This window comes from Pipistrellus kuhlii, unplaced genomic scaffold, assembly GCF_014108245.1.
Source record: "Pipistrellus kuhlii isolate mPipKuh1 unplaced genomic scaffold, mPipKuh1.p scaffold_m20_p_20, whole genome shotgun sequence".
Lineage (NCBI taxonomy): Eukaryota > Metazoa > Chordata > Mammalia > Chiroptera > Vespertilionidae > Pipistrellus > Pipistrellus kuhlii.
Genome location: NW_023425516.1, coordinates 4757286 through 4776989, shown reverse-complemented (window position 1 = coordinate 4776989; position 19704 = coordinate 4757286). Strand labels below are relative to the sequence as shown.

The 19704-nt window shown below is 56.6% G+C and overlaps 1 protein-coding gene across 5 annotated transcripts in view; it reads right to left on the bottom strand.

Moving 5' to 3' along the window:
• The window catches only part of RBM19 (RNA binding motif protein 19), a 96028-nt gene extending 84821 nt beyond the window's left edge, over window positions 1–11207 (bottom strand). For 3 of the 5 annotated variants that reach the window (XR_006742334.1, XM_045585413.1, XM_045585411.1), the window contains exons 1-11: window positions 11045–11207; window positions 8810–8992; window positions 7557–7682; window positions 7324–7362; window positions 6891–7080; window positions 5588–5862; window positions 4933–5016; window positions 4131–4209; window positions 2865–2936; window positions 1689–1892; window positions 608–738 (exon numbers count right to left, since the gene is read on the bottom strand). Coding sequence is in view for 4 of the 5 variants with exons in the window: in XM_045585413.1 (XP_045441369.1) it covers window positions 608–738; window positions 1689–1892; window positions 2865–2936; window positions 4131–4209; window positions 4933–5016; window positions 5588–5862; window positions 6891–7080; window positions 7324–7362; window positions 7557–7682; window positions 8810–8992; window positions 11045–11080 (1419 nt within the window). In the remaining variant the exon portion in view is untranslated. Of the gene's footprint in view, window positions 1–607; window positions 739–1688; window positions 1893–2864; window positions 2937–4130; window positions 4210–4932; window positions 5017–5584; window positions 5863–6890; window positions 7081–7323; window positions 7363–7556; window positions 7683–8809; window positions 8993–11044 lie in introns of all 5 variants that reach the window. The other 2 variants (XM_045585412.1, XM_045585414.1) reach the window with 1 other exon arrangement.
• Between the last annotated feature and the right edge of the window lie 8497 nt (window positions 11208–19704).

The window sequence follows — 19704 nt, the reverse complement described above, 5'->3', positions numbered from 1 at the left end:
GCTTCTAAGTGCCACCCACCCCACCCCAAGGCCAGGGCCCATCCTGCCCCTGCACACGTAGGGCACGCACGGGAGGTCTGGTCCGGAGCCACGGAGATCACAGCACTATACAGGCATGAATGGAAAGGGGAGAGGGGGACAGGGAGCCTGGGCTGGGGGTACGGCGCACTGAGCACCTTACTTGAAGGCGCTGGGAAAAATCACAAGAGCGCCTTCCACTCTATTGTGGCCATTTAACATGACCACGCTCAACTCCTTCCTTCCTCCTTCCTCTCCCAAGTGCTGTTTCTCCAGATGGAGAGCCTATTCATTCATTCAGCAAACCCTCTGGGAGCGCCCACTAAGCGTCAAGAGCTGTTCCAGGTGCTGACAGATCAGTGGAACCAGAGCCGACCGGCCCTCAGGGCACTGCTCTCTGGGTGGGTGTGAGGACAGCTTCCCAGGCCACTGTGCTTCCTTAGCAATGTGGGGGTGTGCACATGCACTCACGCATGTACACACACACACACACACACACAAACACACGCACTCACACTACTCACGCATGCGCACACAGAGCCTCTTCCAGCCAACTGGGCCCAGTAGCCCCCCGGCCCTGGGCAGTCACCTGGAACACCTGCCCGTCCACCTCCGCGTAGGCCTTCACCGCGTGCTCAGGGAACATGAAGGAGACGAAGGCAAAGCCCTTGGGCTTCTTGGTCAGGCTGTCGATGGGGTAATGCAGCTCGGACAGGGGGCCTGCGGACAGGAGGGGGATCAGTGTCTGGGCCGGGATGGGCCTGCACCTCGGCGCTGAGCAGGTGATGGTCTTCACTGGCGAGAGCATGGGGCTGCGGCTCTGGGTCGGTCTGTGTCCAGAGGCTGCACTGAGACCACCTCAAAGGTCAAGGATGTCCCTAACACAACCCTTCATGCATCTCTCCTGACAGTACAGGTGCCGGGCTGGGTCCTGCCTCCACCACCTACAGGTGTGGCCTTCAGGTGCCTCAGTCTTCTCATCTGTGAAGTGGCATCATCAGAGCACTTGACTCACGGGTGCTGGGAGGGTTAAAGGTACTGACACGTCAAGTGTACTAACAGCGCCTGCTCAGTGCCCTGGAAGTGCTTGCAGTCTACTGACTCCCTCTCGTGTGCAGCCGGCCCTGCCTTCAACTAGGGTGCTGGCCTGGGGAGCAGGATCCGTGCTCAGGACAGCAGTAACCACAGGCTGGAAGGTTATACTAATGGCAGAGTCCTACTCAGGGCCTCCCTGACCCCACACCAGGCACTCAGCCACGCCCCGATCCCCCACCAAGCAGAGACGGCCTCCGAATAAAAGTGGGAGACCCTCCAAGGGGCTTCAGAGGCATCGAGACCTCACCGTCACTTTAAACCCTAACTTCCTTCCCTTCACAGCCATGACCTTACAGCTGAACAGGGTGACCCAGCTAAACTATGGGTCTTCAAGTTCATGTTCATGTCCTTGAAATAACAGGCAACAACGACTACAATAAAAACCACCCTCACTGTCAAACACAGCATGTGCAAATCCTCACAGCAGCTCAGGGATCATCAGCCCATTTCACAGATGAGGAGACTGAGATGGGAGGGGACGTCATGAGCCCAAGGTCAAGAGCTGAGGGGCAGCCTGGGACTTGAAGCCGGGCCTGCCTGCTCTCAGCCGCGCGCTCTGGGGGAGCTTCCCTCACCGTATTTGGAGAAGATCCTCTCCAGGTCCTCCTCGGTGCTGGTGTAGGGCAGGTTCCGCACGAAGAGCCTCCCCGAGTCAGCCAGGTCCTCCTCCTCCTCGTCCTCCCCAAGCGTCCGGCCCTGCCAGGCTTTGCTGCTGCCCTTCGGGGGCCCCTTGGCCATGGGGACGGTCTTCTCCCTGAACACCTCGATGTAGCGGCCACCTGCACAAGGACAGGAGTCAGGACTCAGGGGGAGGCCTGGAACGGGCCAGTGACTCCTGCCCGACGATTCCAAACTCGTCATCGCCGCCTTCCGGATGCCACGGCCCAGGCTCAGGCCGCAGCGCAGGCCTGACCCGAAGGCCCTCGCCCCATGTCACCCCCTCCTGCAAGTCAGTGTCAATGGGGGGAGCCTGCCAGGGCCACCTCCGTCCAGATCTGCATCCTCTGAGTTCAGGGCATGTGTTCCGGCACCGATGGCTACTCTTGCCTTAGGACAGCAACACGTGACGTGTGACACCCAACGCCAAGGAGCCCGTCGCCCTGCCCTAGTGAACTCACAAGCATCACCCAGGCCTGATTGGACAGTGACCGCCACTAGCTCCTCCCCATGCACACAGTAGGTGCTTAATAAACACCCTCTGCCTGACTGGCTGACAAGACTGCTTGGTTTCTCTCCTTCCCTGACAGAACTTGCGTCTTCACTAGAAGCCGATGGCTGGATCTGAATCACCTGTCCATGCCAGGGTCAGGTCAAAGGTCACGTCCTCGCAGGCCATTCAGGCGACCTCCCAATTCAGGGACGTGCACATGCTGCCCTGTGCTGACCCTGTACTGGCACGGCTGCCCCACCAGGCCAGCGCGTTCTGGGCTTTCTCACCTTCTCGGGGAGGCCCAGTGGACACACTCCTGTTTATAAACGTGCCTCCTCCAATCCTGACTCTCCTGCTCTGCATTTCCCACAGCACAGCCCATCGCATGTCTCCCTCTCTCTCTCCTTCTGTCCATTTGCTCTACATCAGCTGCACAAGCTGTTCTGCCTGCCGCTGTCTCACCAGTGCCCAGAGCAGTGCTTGGCACAGAGCAGACTCTCGACCAAACGTGATGGAGTAAATGAATGAATAAGGGAATGAATAAAGGAACAAATAAAGCACTGAATGAACATGGAGCCAGCGCCTGTCCCTGTGTCCTTACCCATGTATTCTCTGTTGCACTTCAAAGCTTTCTTCACTTCCTCTTCGCTGCTGAAATCCACAAAGACATACCCTGAGGAAGGACAATGACAAAGGTCAAGTCCGCAGACACACTCAGGAGTCCCCCACACTGTGCTAGGTGTGCAGGAGAAGCTGAGCAGAGAGTGAGGGAGAACTTCCAGCTTTGCCAATTCCCCAAAATGCAGATTCTCTCCCACTGTGGCCGGATCTCCCTTCGCAGAGTTTTTAGGCTGTGAGGGGAGACTGGGGGGGATGGGCCATTCAGCCCATGAGCTGCTCAAGGCCTGCGAAATCATTTGGTCTGGCCCTGCCAAGGCACCAGGGGTGAGTTAATGAAATATCTGACCAAATACAGGGTGCTAATTTTTAAGTCGATAATTTTATATGGCCCATGAATGGTGTTAAAATACCCAAATGGGCCGTCAGCACTGTGTAAATGCTGTACATACTAACTCACTGAGTCCTCACAACTAAACGAGACATGACCACCCCACTGCTCAGATGAGGAAACTGACTCTACGTTCTGATCCAAGGCCCCAGGGCTGGCAAGTGGCCGAGCTGGGATCTGAAGCTGCAGGCTCTCCCCTGCCCTGTATTGTACCCGAGCAGGTGGGAGGGAAAGAGGGCCGCTGGCCATTGGGCCTGCCTGGGGAGCAGGGATGTGTGCTCAGAGGGCCGGGAGGGGACAAGAAACCTGAAGGCAACAAGACCACCCCTAAAACGGTTGCCCTTCTTTCCCGGAATCGGGCCCTAGCAGCTCCTCAGCTTCTCGCCAAGTTCAGCCTGCGTGCCCAGTGCTGCCCAGCGGCCTCGGCATGGTTCCTGGGAGCGTAACTCCGCTGCTGCGTGTTCTGCAGCCCTGGCCGGGGCAGTAAGGGGGCGCCCACCTCTCCAGGCTCAGACCCTTCCTTCCAGCATGTTCGCTGCCCAGAGTGGGAGCCTGGCAGAGGACAGTGAGGGCAGCAGCACACATTCTCAGCAGCTCAGAGTGCCGCCTGTCAGCACAGCAAACCTGGGCCGGGGACATCTGTTTAAAGCCACAGGCGAGCCCACTGGCAAGAGTGGAGACAGGGACAACACGCACCAGGCTCAGGGATGAGAGGAGACACTCGCCCAAGCAGCCTAGCCAATCCACAGAGCCGGAACCACAAACAGAAACAGAACAGTGACCCCTTAAGGGTCCAAACCCCACTGCCCTGACCTTCCACTTCCCCAGCTGCCTCTGAACCAGACACCCAGACCTCACCTGTCTTGTTCCCGTGAGCATTCCTCACGATCCGAATGGCCACCGGTTTCAGGGGCGCCAGGAACTCCGTAACGTTTTTCTAGAAGAAGGGGAGGTTCCTCCTTTATCAACTGGTAATAAAAGCGCAGCCCAAACAAAGAAACCTGGGCCGGAGTTCTGGATGTGGAAAGATTACCCGTGTTTCGTCCTTTCTCGTTTCTCTTTCCTCTAAATATACACACCTTTCCTCCATCACTAACTAAAACGAACTTGGAAAAAAATCTGAAGAAAAGCTGGCTGTGAAGGATGTAAATATAAAACAGTAATGCCACCATCGGCATTTTAAGGCTCTGTGTCTGACACACCCCTCCCCCAAGTGCCTTTTATATATTTGGGGTTAAGTCTGGCCTTTCCTGCTTCTCCTCAGCATATGCACAGCAGTCCCTGTCCCCTCATGGCGATGGCGATGGCTCGCAGCTGCTTACGCTTATGCGGCTGCTGCAGGCCGTCCCCCACTCTCCCCTCAGTCTCTCTAATCTGAACATGAGGGCGAGTCAAACATATCTTTAAAAAATGCACTAACACAGAGTATGGATCACAGAGCCTTCGATATCGACCAGCTGCCCTTCCCTTTTCCAGCAAGAGAAGTATGCGCAGCCCTACTATGCGCCACGGCTGAGGGCAGCCGGTCCTCCCCGGGCTGGTGCAGCGTCTAGCCCCCAATTCTTCCCAGCTCGTTCCCCCGCTAATCCTGAGCCCCTGCAGCAGGGGTCCCCAGCCCCCCTCCCTCAGCTCTGGCCCTTGTCCCATTAGGGGCACGCACCTCTGTGACATTGAACGGGGCTCCCCGCAGCTTCACGGTGTGGGGGGTGCTGGGTGCCCACTGGACGGCTGGCTTCTCTGTCTGAGTGACGGCAGAGAACAGAGGGGGAGTGAGTCCCTGGCACGGTGACCCTGAGTGCGCTGCCAGGCGAGCCGGGGTGCCGGCGAGCATCCTGAGGTCAGGTGATGCTCGCCGCCATGGACGCGGGGCTCACTCTGCGCACACTGTGCAGGCACCGCCAGGCACTGCTGTCTGGTTGGGTCTCCCCTGGACTTCAGCGTCCTCCCCTGTGAAGGGGAGCGCAGTGAGCACAGGAAGAATGCTGTCTTAAGAGTCAATGACGAAGGATACGGCAGGCACTGGACCCGGCTCGTGCTAAGTGCTCACTTAATCGTATGTATCATAGTCAGCTGTGGGCTGCCACCTGTGTACACTGCCACTAACACAAAGTGTAATAAAACAGGCGTTACCGTCAGCAGCTCACTCTCAGTGATGGGAAACAGATTCAGACAGAAGTGCATGCACAGGTCACAGAGCAAGTGGCAGAGCTGAGACGTGTAGCAGATCTGGGGCCTGCAGGGTACGAAGGTGAGGACATGGGGAACCCCCCACCGGCTCCCCGGGCCCCCAAGACACACCCCGATCTACACACCGTGGCGCTGGCCTCCTGTGGTTTCTTGGTCCCAGATAGGGTGCCCCGCTCTGGGCCTGGTCCCGTCCTCTCTTGGCCCTGCCGGATGGGGGCAGCGCAGGGGTCCTCTTCCTCGGCCTCACTGCCTTCATCACAGTTCACGGCCTCATCTTCACTCTCCTCCTCCTCCTCCTCCTCTGAGGAAGACGGCGACTCGGCCCGCACCACCTTGGATTTCAGGTAATCCATGTCTGACAGCTCCTTCCGCACGGCTGCCTTCGGTTCGAGGCCGCCCTCCTCTGGGAAGACAGGGAGGCTGGGAGTCAGGGGCAGTCCCTGGCACCGAGGGACAAGAGGCCTGGGACGGCAGAGGGCATGAGGTGCCAAGCCCACCAGGACCAGGGGCCTGTGCCAGGCAGCCCTGGTGAGCCCTCTGATAAACAGTCACACGGGTGAGATGCTGTTAAGGTTCCAGGTGTCACACGTCAGGAACTGCGTTCCCCGCAGCAGCCCTGCCCTCGTCATCCACTCGTTCAACTGCAACCTGAGGACCTTTAGGCCTGGATTAAACCCTCCAGCGGCTCCCAGGTGCTCCCAGGGAGAAACCCGAGCTCCTGCCCCTCGATGGCTGACTACCCTCCAGCTCCCACGCTGCAGCCATCCTGAGCCATGCAGAACGCTGCTTCCTCCGCCTGCACCCCTGCCTGCGCCCTCCACAACAGTGTCCCACCAACTCCCAGCGAGTCCTTCGGACCCCAGCTCTGCACAGAAGCTATACCGTATGTAACATCCACATCAAACCCATCCTGTGCTTTAAGCCACAATGATTCCCCTCCCTCACCCACCACCTCCCGTCCTGGGTTGCAACTGTTCACACACTCGCCGTCCGTCCCCACACTACACCATGGGCGCCTTCTGAGGACGTGGCTGCCCTTTACCTCCCTCCGAACTTTGGTCTCGGGAGCTCTCCTTTCCCCTTCCCCGCTTTCTCTCTGTCTTCACGTAACACACTAACTAGTGGGTGATTTCTTTACGGTGTCTTCCCGCCCACCAGATGACAGCTTCATGGGGGCAGGATTCTTTGTCTATGACTCACTGCTGTATCCCCAATGCCTAATGCAGTGCCTGGCACATAGTAGGTACTCTTGGCACATAGTAGGTACTCAATATTTGAGTGGCTGAATGAATGAATAAGTGACCAAGATCAGTCAAGGCCGACGTTCTTGTGGTTGGGATAGCCACCTCACTAGAGGGCATTTGTGCTGGCCCGCGAGAGCACAGGCCAGTAGGCGTGCAGGGACCCGAGGGTACGTGTCCCTGCCCTTACCTTCTGAGTCCTCCCCGGCTCCCTCGTCACTCTCCTGGCCCGAATCGGAGTCAAAGTTCAGGTAGTCACTAGCCCGCTTGCTCTTCCCTTGCGAGGGCTCAGCGTCCAGGGCATCGTTAGCCCACGTGGCTGCCTGTGTCCGCCTCTGGTGGACCGACAGGAACTCCTGGAACTCGGTGTCTTCCTTCAGCTGGTGGCGCCAGAGCGGGAAGAGGGAAACACAGGCCAGGACGGCTCAGTCAGCTCACCCCTCCTGACTCCCGGCGGGTCAGAGCAACCTCCAAGTTCACTTCCCCCGGGGGCCAGCCGGGTCATCCCTGGGAGGGCTGAGTGGACGCTGCACCGGACAAGGAGCCTAGGAAACCAGACTCGGCTCCAGCGCTCCCAGGACCCCTCCCACTGCCCACCCTCCTGGGCACCGGGACAGACTCACCTTCTCCAGCTCATTCGCTGCCTTTTTCTTCTTCTTGTCCTACAAACAGAAGGTGCGGATGGTGAGGCCACAGGTGAAGGGCAAGGAGAGACGAAGCGGGGCTGTCTTGGGAGGGCCCGCCTGCAGGAACCATCCGAGAGGGAGTCGCAGGTCACCCCTGCTCCCCTGCCCGAGCCCCCAGGGGTGCCCACCCTGCGGACACCGGGTTCGGGCAGAAGTAGCCTTCCACGCACCTTCTTAGTTTCTGGGGTCACCGAGTCCTTGTCTTTCGGAGGCGGCTTGGTCTGGCTTGCTTGCTGGGCATGCTTGCTCCAGGCGCGCGGCTTCGTCGGGTCCCCAAACGACTTGCAGAACTCCACCTGCACGGGCGGGGGGAGGTGGTAAGGGTACTGCCTCTGCGCCCAGCCCAGCCCCACTTCACACCCAGGAGCTTGGGCTTTTAAAAAGGCCCTGGCTGGTTTGGCTCAGTGGATAGAGCATCAGCCTTCGGACTGAAGGGTCCCGGGTTCAATTCCGGCCAAAGGCATATGCCTGGGTTGTGGGCTCCATCCCCAGTGGGGGATGTGCAGGAGGCAGCCGGTCAATGGTTCTCTCTCATCATTGATGTTTCTATCTCTTGCTCCCTCTCCCTTCCTCTCTGAAGTCAATAAAGATACATATTTTAAAAAGTAATAATAATAAAAATTTAAAAAAGGCCGCTGCCACAGCCTTGCTGAGCTGGCTGAAGCAAATCCCGCACCCTCCTCTCATCCGGGCTTTGCCCTCTTCACGCCCCTGAGGGCGTGAGCCTTTACCAGGCAGTCTTGCTGTTTTGCAAGGAGAAATATGCTGAGCCTCCGCACAGTGACTCCCCCAATCCTCAGGCCAGGAGCTGAGGCACAGGGAAGTTAGTGACTCGCCCCAGGTCACCAGGTAGGAAGGGTCAGAATGGAGACTGGGAAACCCCATGTCTTTACCAACCCATTAAACGCACGTGAGTGACAGAGTAGGACCTCCTCCTCCAGGAAGCTTTCCTGACTCCCCCCATCTACCCTCAGCAAGGAAGGCACCTCCTTCGTCCCTCAGCACTGACCAAGGCGACTGAAAGCAGCCCGTCTCCCGTGGGCTGCTGGCTCCATGAGGACGGGCCGGGCCACATCCGCTCTAAATCCCCTGCGTCACGTAAGTGCTCATCGAGTGCCGGCTGAACAGGTGTGTGAATGAATGACACAGACCAGTGGTTCTCATTTGGGGACCACAGTGTCACATCACCTGTGAGCTTGTTAGACATGGCACACTCCTGGGCCCCCTTCTCCCCCTCCCAACTGAATGAGAAACTCTAAACTCCAGGAAACCAGTTTAACAAACTCTCCGGGGACCTATAGGCAGGAAAGACTGAGAAGCAGAGGGAGGCTGAGGACATCACAGCCTGACAGGGGACAGGGTAGGGAGGGAAAGATCACTTTGGACAGGCAGGCAGGCAGGGGCGAGATTCTGGCCCACTCACCATGATCCGGGACGTGTCCACAAAACTCTTGTTGAAATGGTTCAGTGCCTTCTGGGCCTCTTCCTCGGACTTGAAGCCGATAAAGCCGAACTTGCGGAACTTGCCATCCTTGGTGAACTTGAGGCTGCAGTCCGTCAGCGTGCCAAAGGCGGCAAACAGCTTCCGGAACCGCTCCTCCTTCATCTAGGACAGAGGCACCGTGAGGGAGAGCGGGAGGTCAGAGCAGGCACAGAATGGAAGCTGGGACGGGAAGGGGAGCCATCCTCATCCATCACAGTGAGGCAGCAAGAGTCACTGCCTAGCCTGGCCAGGTGGCTCAGTTGGTGGAAGCGTCGTCCCATGCACCAAAGGTTTCAGGTTCGCTTCCCAGTCAGGAGGCCACCAATGATTGATGTTTCCCTCTCATACCAATGTTCCTTTCTCTCTCTAAATCAATAAAAATATATCCTTGAGGTTAAAAAACAACAACAAACACTGCCTAAAGCTGATGTATATGATGGAGAGATCAATAATAGATATTTTAAAAGTAGACCATTTAAGGTAAACGATGGGTGAATTAATAACAACAAATAACACTCCCTGCCAGTGTGGCTCAGTGTTGAGCATTGACATGGAGAGGAGATCAAGGCTCAATTCCCGGTCAGGGCACATGCCTGAGTTTTGGGCTCCATCCCCAGTGTGGGACGTGCAGGAGGCAGCTGATTGATGATTCACTCTCATCAATGATGTTTCCATCTCTCTCTCCCTTCCTCTCTCTGAAATCAATAAAAACATTTAAAAAAAATAAAAAATAACCGACAGAGGAATAGATGATTAGGTTCCTCATCTTTCATAGTGGGGTCAGTAGGTAGTCATTGGGTAAACAGGCCAGGAAATGGGGGCACATATTTGGGCAGAGAAAGAATCCTATGGGGGGTCCTAAAAATAAGCCAGAGAAGATGGTTACTCCAGGAGAAAGAGGAAGGTAACAAACTCTGCTTCCCAGCTACTGTGCTGTTCAAACTTTTTAAATTATGTCATAGCCGCCCTAGCTGGTTCAGCTCAGTGGGCAGAGAGTCATCCGCAGGGTTCCAGGTTCGATTCAGGTCAAGGCACATGGCCCGTTTGCAGGCTCAATCCCCAGTAGGGAACATGCAGAGGCAGCCAATCGTGATTCTCTCTCATCATTGATGTTCTATCTCTCTCCCCCTCTCCCTTCCTTTCTGAAGTTAATAAAAATATACTTTAAAAAATAAAATTGTGTCATAGCCTCCAGATGCCCAATCTGTGGTGGGGAGGGGCAAGGGAGAGGTGAGGTTAAAAAAATCACAGCAATAAAACAACAATGGCTTTGTGTACTTCCTCTTTCTAAGGGGAGAGAGTCCCCAGAGTTAGGGTCAAGAGCACAGAAGACCTTCCAAACTGGCACATTTTGGATTTGGGAGATGGGGTGACCGGCCGCACCAGTGGTGTGGTAGTTTCCCACGCAGGAAAGGGGATAGGCAGGCAGGTGAGGATGACTCGGCGCACCAATCCTCTGACCCCACACTCACCTGCTTCTCCACTCACTCACTGGAGTGTTTACTGAATGCCAACCACAGGTTCTGTGCTGCACTCTAGGGAAACACGGGCCAAGTACTGGATAAATGGTTCAAAGCCCGTTTATCGGTTGTCTTAAACCAGTGGTCGGCACACTCATTAGTTAACAGAGCCAAATATCAAACAGTACAACGATTGAAATTTCTTTTAAAAGCCAAAATTTTAAAAGTTAAACTATATAGGTAGGTACATTGTTATTAACTTAATTAGGGTACTATTAACCTGGCCTTTGCTAAAAACTCAAGGGGCCAAAGAGCCACAGTTTGCCAACCACTGTCTTAAACTACTCTGACCTGCCCTGATGACCGGAACGCAGGCCCTAAGCCTAATACTCCCCACGGGCCGCCCATCAGTCCCCGGAATGGAAAAGAGCTTTAGGTACAGGTAGTGACCCAGCCACGAGTCAACAACAGAATGTGACCGGATGAGAAGGGCTGGGGGAGCCAGGCCGACACAAGGTGGGGATGGAGCCTCCCTGGGAGAAGCTGTCGGGCTGGGCGTCAGGGACCCACCGGCCGGCTGTGAAATTACGCTCCCTTCCTCCCTTATGCTGTCAAATGAGGAAAAGCACTCAATCCTCCGCAACCGGCTTCCTACCGGCCCTTGGCTCCCGACCGGCCCGAATTTCAGATCCCCGGGTCCAGGCCCTGCACTCACCCCATTCGGGAGGTTCTTCACGATCAGGCGCGACATGGCGCACGGCCCCGCGATTCTGAGTCCAGCACGGTGCACACAATCGCCCTCAGACCGCCTTCACGCCGCAGCCCTGGGCGCCGCCATCTTGACTGAGCTGGGTTGCAGTCACGTGCTCCAGGCCTGGGGCAGCCCCTTCCGGAAATGGGCGTGGCCAGACAGAGCGACCCAAGGAAGTCCCACCCACGAGGGGCGGACCTGAGCGCTTGCGTTCTGCGCAGGCGCGGGCGGCGCTGGAGGAGACGGAGGCTAAGACTGCAAAGGGCGGGGGTGCCTACCTTGGGCGGGGCTGGGGTTGACCCTTCGTGGACGAGCCTCCTTTCCCATTACACGTCATTATCGCGTTCTAAGCCTGAGGGTGGGGGCGGGGTTAGGGGTTCTTGCCTTTCTTTTGGAGATGGGGAATCGGAGGCTCAGAGAGGCTGTTGCTGAGCATCACCTGTGACTACTGGAATGCGGACACGAGGAAGAAAACATTCCCCATTTTGCCAGCGAGTAAACTGGGGATCCCAGGAGAGAAGCAGCTTGCTCCAAGGCGTGTGGCTCCTAAGCAGTATGAAGCAGAAGTAGTTTTTAATATATATATATATATATATATATATATATATATATATATATATATATATATATTTGATTTTTTTTTTACGGAGAGGAAGGGAAAGAGAATAGAGAGCTAGAACCTTTGATCAGCTGCCTCCCACACACTCCCTACTGGGGATGTGCCCCCAACCAAGGTACGTGCCCTTGACTGGAATGGAACCCGGGACCCTTCAGTCTGCAGGCCAACGCTCTATTCACTGAACCAAACCGGTTTTGGCAAGCAGAAATAGTTTTAGCGATAGGATGACAGGTCGGTATGGGTTCCCTGGGCTGCGGTAACAAATTACCGGGAATTTAGAGGCTTAAAACAACTGGAATCTCCTCCATCACAGCTCTGGGGGCCAGACATCCAAATTCCTGCCTCTCTCGGCCCCTTGTGGCTCCAGGAACTCCTTGTAAGTACATCACTCCACCCTCTACCTCCATCTGCCCGTGGACACCTCCCTTCTAGTATCTGAGCCAGACCCACCTGCCTCTTTCCTCTTAGGACAGTGCCATTGGATTTAGGGACCATCTGAAATCTAGACCAAGCATGTCAAGCTCCCGGCCCACGGTGGTACGCCTCATTTCGAACAGGCAGATTGCCTACCCAGAGCAAACCCAACACATGGGAAAAATACCCTCAGCTCAGAGCAGATGACCTCCGGAGTCACTGTGCTTCATGTCCCTTGTTCATGCAGCAGAGACGTATTGATCCGGGTGCCAGTGCCCGTTAGTGACATGCCCGTAGGGGCTTTGTTTGGTGCAACCTGTGACCGGCGGGCGGAGCGGGCTTTTAGGGCAGCTGCGAGACCGTGGCCTTTTAGGAGGGGGCAGGTGTGGGCTGCCGGCCAGTCCTGGTTTCGGACTCTTTTATTTCATTCTTTTCACAAACCGCCTTCTTAAAAAATGTGCAACTACATGCAGCCTTCTCTAAGGAAGTTCTCAAATCAGAGGTCTTAAACGAAGGCTCTTGACCGATCCATACACTTCCACACTGGGCCAGGAGAATGTGGTCGCCACATGTCAGGGAAGGAGGGGCTGTTCCCGGGCTGTATATCTGAGCATTTAATAAACAGCTACAGGACAGCATTATTATTAGCCTCTGCTCTCCTGACTTCCTGTTTGCTCTCCTGACTTCCTGTTTGGTTTCCAAGCTCCTTCTCTCTCCCAGCAAATAGGATCCAGGGCACCTGGGCCCCGCGGGGCTGGCCTCTGGGATTACATCTGGGGTTAAACCACAACAATTAGCCAGGTCTGAGCCTACCTCCCTACCCTCCACGGCTGCCTTCACCCTCTAGGCTGTGAGAGGACATGTCTGGACCTGAGGGAATTAACTGCCCGCCAGGGAAAGGCCAGCAGTGAGGAGAGAGAGCTTGAAAGGGTTGGGAGAGGCAGGAGGGAGGGAGGGAGGGACCCAGAACTCAATGTTCTCCCCAGGAGAAGTTTAATTATGGGGAAACATCAGACAAACCCAGTGGAGGAACATCCTAAAAACAAACAAAAAACACCCAATAAAACCCTGATCAGAACTCTTCAAAAATATCATGCTCTCTCTGGCTGGGTAGCTCAGTTGGTAGAGCGTCATTCTGATACACCAAGGTTGGGGGATCGATCCCCAGGCAGGGCACATACAGGAACCGGCCAATGAATGCATGAATGGGTGGAAAGGTACGGGTTAACCCACAGTATGAGTCCTAATGTAAATATCTGGGTGGAAAGTTACTGTGGGTTAACCTGATATTTCTGCATGATTAGATTCGGGTTAAGGTGTCAACTTGCCCCCAAGTGGGTGACAGTACCTCTGATGGTACCGTCCCTTCTCTGGCCAGCTTTCCCCTGTCATTAATGAGTCCCGTGTGGGTGTAAGAAAGCCTGTTAGAAAGGCTCGGAGACCATGTCAGCTTTCCTAGTAGACAGGTTCTGGGACCATGTCTTCCCAGAGAAAAAGCACTTGCTTAAGATCACACAGTAAAGGCCAAGGTCAGGTTCCAGGGGCTGCTCCTCTCTGCCTGTGGTCACCCCCAGGAGGCAGGAAGCAGGGGTAGCTACGTGGTACTGGAGACCACTGACCAGGGGAGGGGAGGTTTCCACCTCCCGCCTTGAATGGGGTCCCAGCACCACACAGCCCATCCCCCAGCAGCCCCTCGGAGGGCAGGCGTGCACCGGCCTCAGCCACACCTGCATGGACGTCGGCGGCTCACCTGTGGCAGGTGGTGGCGGAAGCTTGCCCTTCCCGCCAGGCCCTGCGGAGCACTGAACATCAGAGAACTGGGGTCCCCCCTGCTCTGGGCGCTGAACCTGAACATTCTCAGCCGACGTCACAAATCGCTCATCAGTCAGAGTGTGGCTGGGAGAAGCTAAGCCCCGTCTAAGGAGGCACATGGGTGGGGGCCTTATGACTCCGGAGGCTCCAAATCCCCGTTCCTGTTTAATCCGGGCCGCTGGCTGGCCTGAGGCCGGGCAGGATGATCAGGGGATGAACCGGAAATAAAACCAGAACTGTCCTTCATGCTCTTATTTTTTCAGCTGTTTCTGCAGGCAGAGGCCTCCTATGACCCCCAAGGCCTGGTTTGAAAAGCAAGTTTATTTCCTGGCTTTGGCCTTGAGCCCCTGTGAGATGCAGCCAGCTGACCGCCACGGCCCACCCCTCAGCTCCTGCCACACGCGCGGCCGCTTTCTCACGGAGGAGCTTGCTCAGCCAGGAAGTTTCAGGCGAGGACCCAGAGCCTGCATTCCACCTGTTATTCTGGACAGAGTAGAAGCCGCTCCTTGAATGGCCAGGGTCAGCTTGCCGCCTCTTTGCTCATTTTGAATTTCTGTCTCCCAGGACTCTTCCTAACTGACCATCACATCCCACAACCCTCCACCCCTTTTCCCCTTTTCCTTTCTGGGTTAGAAACAGCATTTCTCAGCTATCTTTGCGCTGCCCCGTTAGAACGGCTCCCTGCAAATCTGCAGGTGGGCCACTAGTGGGCGCCAGAGGATCGCGTATAAACCCGTGCAGTCAGGACAGGGGAACCCCACTTGTGAACCTGATCCCCATAGTGGGGCAGTGCGTATTTCTGGACACAGTGACTGAACCTGGAGGGAGTTACAGGAAGCCAGAGGGGCCTATGTGCAGAGAGCGAGAGTGAGAGAGCTGTCTGGGAAGAAGGCGGGACCCTGTCATCCAGCAGAAAGGCCACTGAGGGCTTGCAGAGTCCGATGAAGGGATGGATGGCCTGCAGAGCCCGTGGCAGGGGAAGGAGAGGCCCAGGAGGTGAGACAGTGGGAGCCCACAGCAGGCTGAGAAATGGCCCCACCACAACCTCCACACCCCAGACCCTCAACCTGAGACTTCGGTGGCCAAAGAAAGGAAATCGGTGTCTTTGCAAGCGTGATTAGGTTAAGCCTTGCAAAGGCTCAACCCACAAGTTGAGTACCGCTAGCCGGGTCGCCTAAGACCATCGGAAAACACAGATATTTACATTATGATTCATAACAGGAGCAACATTGCAGTTATGAAGTAGCAACAAAAATAATTTTATGGCTGGGGGCCACCACAACATGAGGAGCTGTATGAAAGGGTCGCGGCATTAGGAAGGTTGAGAACCGCCGGGTTAAGGGCTTTGTGATAGCATCTCGAGTTTCCCAGGTGGACCCCCAGTGCAATCACGTGTCCTTGGGAGAGGAAGGTGGAGTGAGATGACTCACAGAAGAGGCAATAGGAAACGGAGCAGACATTTGAAGACTGGGGTGCTGGAGCCAGGAGCCAGGAATGCTGGCAGACTGCCCCCTCTCCCCCTCTCCCCCCCACGCTAAAGGATGCCCCTCGGAGCCTCAGCTTCCCGGGGAGAGAGCAGCTGCCTGCTGTCGCTATGGCCTTAGTGCTTTGTCATTTCTTCTCCGCAGGGATCGCCTTGCCGGATAAAGCCTACTGTGTGGATAAAGCCTACTATGCGCTGCAGGCAGCTCTGCGCGTTCATACAAAGTAATGCCCTGCCCCTTCCTGCCTCACACATCACAGGAGCATGTTACAGCGGCTGGAACGCCCTGGCCACAAGGCTTCGCTTCATGGGACCGCGCCCCCCCCCCCCCCCCCGAAGCCAGGACTGCTTTTCTTTAAACCCAGCGAACTCCAGGCAGAGAAGTGTGGGAGCTAAGAGAAACTGGTGGGGGGAGGCGGGTGCAGGCACTCCAGGACCTTAGCAACAGTGGGGAGCTGTCCCTCCTGGAAGTGTGGAAAGGTGACATGGCAGCTGTGGAGAGCCAGTCAGCTCCTCCCACCAAAGCCTGTTACAGGCAGGACAGCTGTCCAGCTGCCCGCAGGTGCCACCCGGCTGGGTCCTGTGTCCATGTGAAGGCCACAGTCCCTCCAGCCTGGTCTCCATCCATCCCTGAGCACGTGGGGTCCTGGAGCCAGGCTATTCCCAGCTGCTGAGGGACTCCTCTGATGGACCCTCTTTGCTCTGGGCCCCCTAGTGGGCTGGCTGAGACTCCCCTCCTCCTGCCACCCCCTCCCCCAGCTGTGCTGCTGCTGTTCCTCCCCCCCTTTCTTCCAAAGTTCTCGGCCTGAATCCCGATCTGGAGGGTCTCCCTGCCTTCTCCTGCTCCCTCTCCTTTATCTTGGCCAGTGAATCAGGTGCCCTTAAAGGTCCTCCCAACAGCTTTTGCCTACTGACCGGTAGCCAGAACCCAAGGCTCCCTTTAGCTGCAAGGGATGCTGGGAAGTGTAGTTCTTCAGGTGCACCATTGCCCCTTTGACCAACTCCGAGTCCTATTGATGGAGCAGCCAAGAATGGGTGTTGGGTCTTTCTGCACAGGGAGGCCATGCAGGAGGCCGGGGAGGAGGCGTGGAGGAGGCTGCCACGGTTGTCCAGTGAGAGGGGGTGGTCGGTTGGACTAGGAGGGCGGCACTGGGGATGGAGAGGAACGAGTTGGGTCCTTCCACTGAGCCAGCCTGGAAGGCTCTCCCACTCTCCTCCCCTGAGGCTGAAGGGAGAGGAACCATCAGAAGCCGCTGCCCTCCTGCGTGGTCCTGATGGAACGCTCTGCTCAGCGAGAGGGGACCTCCTCAGCAAGGCTGGGAGAGATGTTGCATTCCACCGGCCGCGGAGAGGGCCACGTCAGCACCGTGCCTGAGTCCTCGGGTGGGGGCAGCGTCCTACAGCCCGGGCTGGAGAAACGGAGGAAACGTTGAACTAAATGACCCCATGACCCATCACTTCACCTGTCTGCGAGGCACTTAAGGCTGGGCTCTTGCCCAGGTGGCCTCACGTGGTCCCCCCCACCCCCAATCTGCGGGTTGCTATCCTCTGCGGGGAGTCCACTCAGAGGAGATCGCAGGTGCTGAGTTGTCCTGAGCATTTTAAAGTCCGGCCTCCATCAGGCTCCCATCCGCTTCTCTGATAGGGAGGTGCTGGTATGCTTTATGTCATAGAGGAGGAGGCTGAGGCTCAAAAGGGGGAAGTGACGCGCCCAAGGTCACACAGCAGGGCCCTGGGAGCTTGGCGGCACCCAGCACCTGCCTGTCTGCCCTTTTAGTGGCGGTGCTGTGGAGACTTTCTTGCCAATAGAACAAACGTGTTTGCATATTCAAACATTATGTTCCTCCCTCACTCCAAGAGCTTTGGGCAGGACCTTAATTATTCCTGTGCCAACCACTGGTTCCCAGAACTATTTTAATGCCCATTTATTTATTTAAAAATATATTCTATTGATTTTTTTTTTCAGAGAGAAAGAGAAAGGGATAGAGAGAGAAACATCAATCAGCTGCCTCCTGCACACCCCCCACTGGGGATGTGCCTACAACCAAGATACATGCCCTTGACCAGAATCGAACCTGGGACCTTTCAGTCCGCAGGCTGATGCTCTGTCCACTGAGCCAAACCCGTTTTGGCTCTAATGCCCTTTTAACAGAGGAGGAAAGGGATGTCCAGAGAGGCTGAGTGACTTGCCCCAGGTCACACAGCTGGACGGTAAGAGAAGCTGGTTGGAGCCCAGGACTCTGTGACTTTGCAGCCAGGGCCTTTAGCTCTTGATTCTGCCTCCACGGGCAGCACGCTGGGGTGGGGCGCGGGGGATGAAGGGCCGGACCCAGAGGGCATAGGAGAGGCAAGGCCAGCCCGCCTCCTTCCCAGGCTCTGTCTGCCCCCAGGACTCCGCCTCACTCACACGTACACAGCTGCCAGCGATCAAAGTCCTCGCCAAGATGTATTTGCTGCGAGCCCTAAACAAACGGGTGTTAGCGCGCAGCTAAGAGAAACATCGGGAGGACACGGGCATGGGAGCCGAGCGGCCTTTCAAGTCCCAGTGATTGATCAGCCCCCCTGGGTCCCGTGCTCTTCGGGGTGGGACGGAGGGGCCAGGGGACTCCAGCCCCCGGAGCACCCCTCGTCAGAACCCACGCCCCTCACGCCCTCTTTCCTTCCCTGGGAAGGACTTCTTCCAGCCAACAGGCCCCGGAAACCAGCCACGCCAAGTCGTCATAAACAAGGCCCCTGACTGATGGCATCCGGCTAAGCTCTCTGTCCCTCTGAGGCCAGGTCACAGGCAGATACGTCCATGGACCCATTTTACCAACGAGCCTCAGGACAGCGGGCAACCGGGGAAGCTGGAGTCCCTTCGACACGCAGGGGATATTGGCCGAGACCGTGGGACGTGGGTCCGACCTCCAGAAGGACCCGGCTCACATTCTCGGGGGGGCAGAGGTGGAGACAGGCCGTGTGGTCCAGCGTGGCGAGAGGGCCAAGCAGAGGCGATGCCCAGCCGTGCCCGGCAGGCAGTGCGGGTAGACCAGTTGTCTCCAGGACGCAATCCCTCTGCTTGAGTCCAAGTCTTTGGATGGGCGGCTACCCCGGCTTGCTGCTCATTAGCGATGCTAAATGCTCACTCCTGCGGGGTTCAGGAGAGCCTGGGGGTCAGGGAGCAGGCCCTCAGCTGCCAGGGCGGGAGGGTCAGGAGGGAGAAACCCAGAGGGAGTGAGAGGGAGGACACCCTGAGTGCAGGGCAGAGGGCGGGGGCCTCGGCATGTGAGGGCCGAGATGCGTGGAGAGCCGGGTCAGAAAGGAAGCAGGGACCTCGAGGATAAGGTGACCAGACGTCCCGCTTTTTAACAATTTGCTCCGCGTCCCGTGGCATTTTTAAAAAGTCCTGATTTTTGGAGAGATTCCAAAAGATTTTTGGTCACCTTACTCGAGGATGAACTGAAGGCCTAAATGTGGGTCCGAGCACGCTGGGCCTTGACCTTACTCGGGAGTTGGCATTGCCACATCTCAATCAGGGGAGGGGCAGGGATGTGGACCTGACCTCCAACCCCGTGGGCATGCGCAGTGCCCAGGCCAGCCTGGCCATGGGAGGCAGCTGCTGGCACCTGGGTGGGCACTGGACTTCCTCACTGTTGGCAGTGACTTCCAGTACCTGCTCTGTGTCTTAGGAAATGGCCTTTGGGGAGGAGGGCAGACTCTGCGAGGCTGGGAGGGGCAGGCAGGGCACCGTTAGCTGGGCGTCAGGGCACCTTCTATTCCCACGGGTGACGTGTACTTTTGGGGCCTCGACTAGGGGGACAGGAGAAAGAAGTGGGTAGGTCTTCCTGAAGGTATTAAACACCCGAACTTCTGCTGTGGGGACCAGATGAGATAATTTTCTTAAAGGGCTCTGCACGTGACCTGGCATACAGTAAGTGCTCAATAAAGAGCCACGGTCCTTACCAACACAGAGCAAGTCTCAGCTCTGTGCTCAGGGAAGCACAGCCCAGCTCCCAGGCAGGGGTGCAGCGAGGGTGCACCTTGTTGAAAGCTGGTGCATTGACAGGACAGGGTTCGATTTGCGTGCGTGCTTTATGTGGCAAATAGAACGACTCGTCTTCGCTGACGTTGAACTGGGAGACTTGGTACCTGGGCTCTGAGGCATTTGCCAATTTCCCTGGTGTCAGTGGCCCCACCAAGGCTGATGTCTATAAACACAGTGTAACATGCCTCCAGCCAGAAGTAAGCTCTAGAGCAGTGGTTCTCACAAACGTCCTGATGCCCCGACCCTTTCATACAGTGCCTCATGTGGCGGTG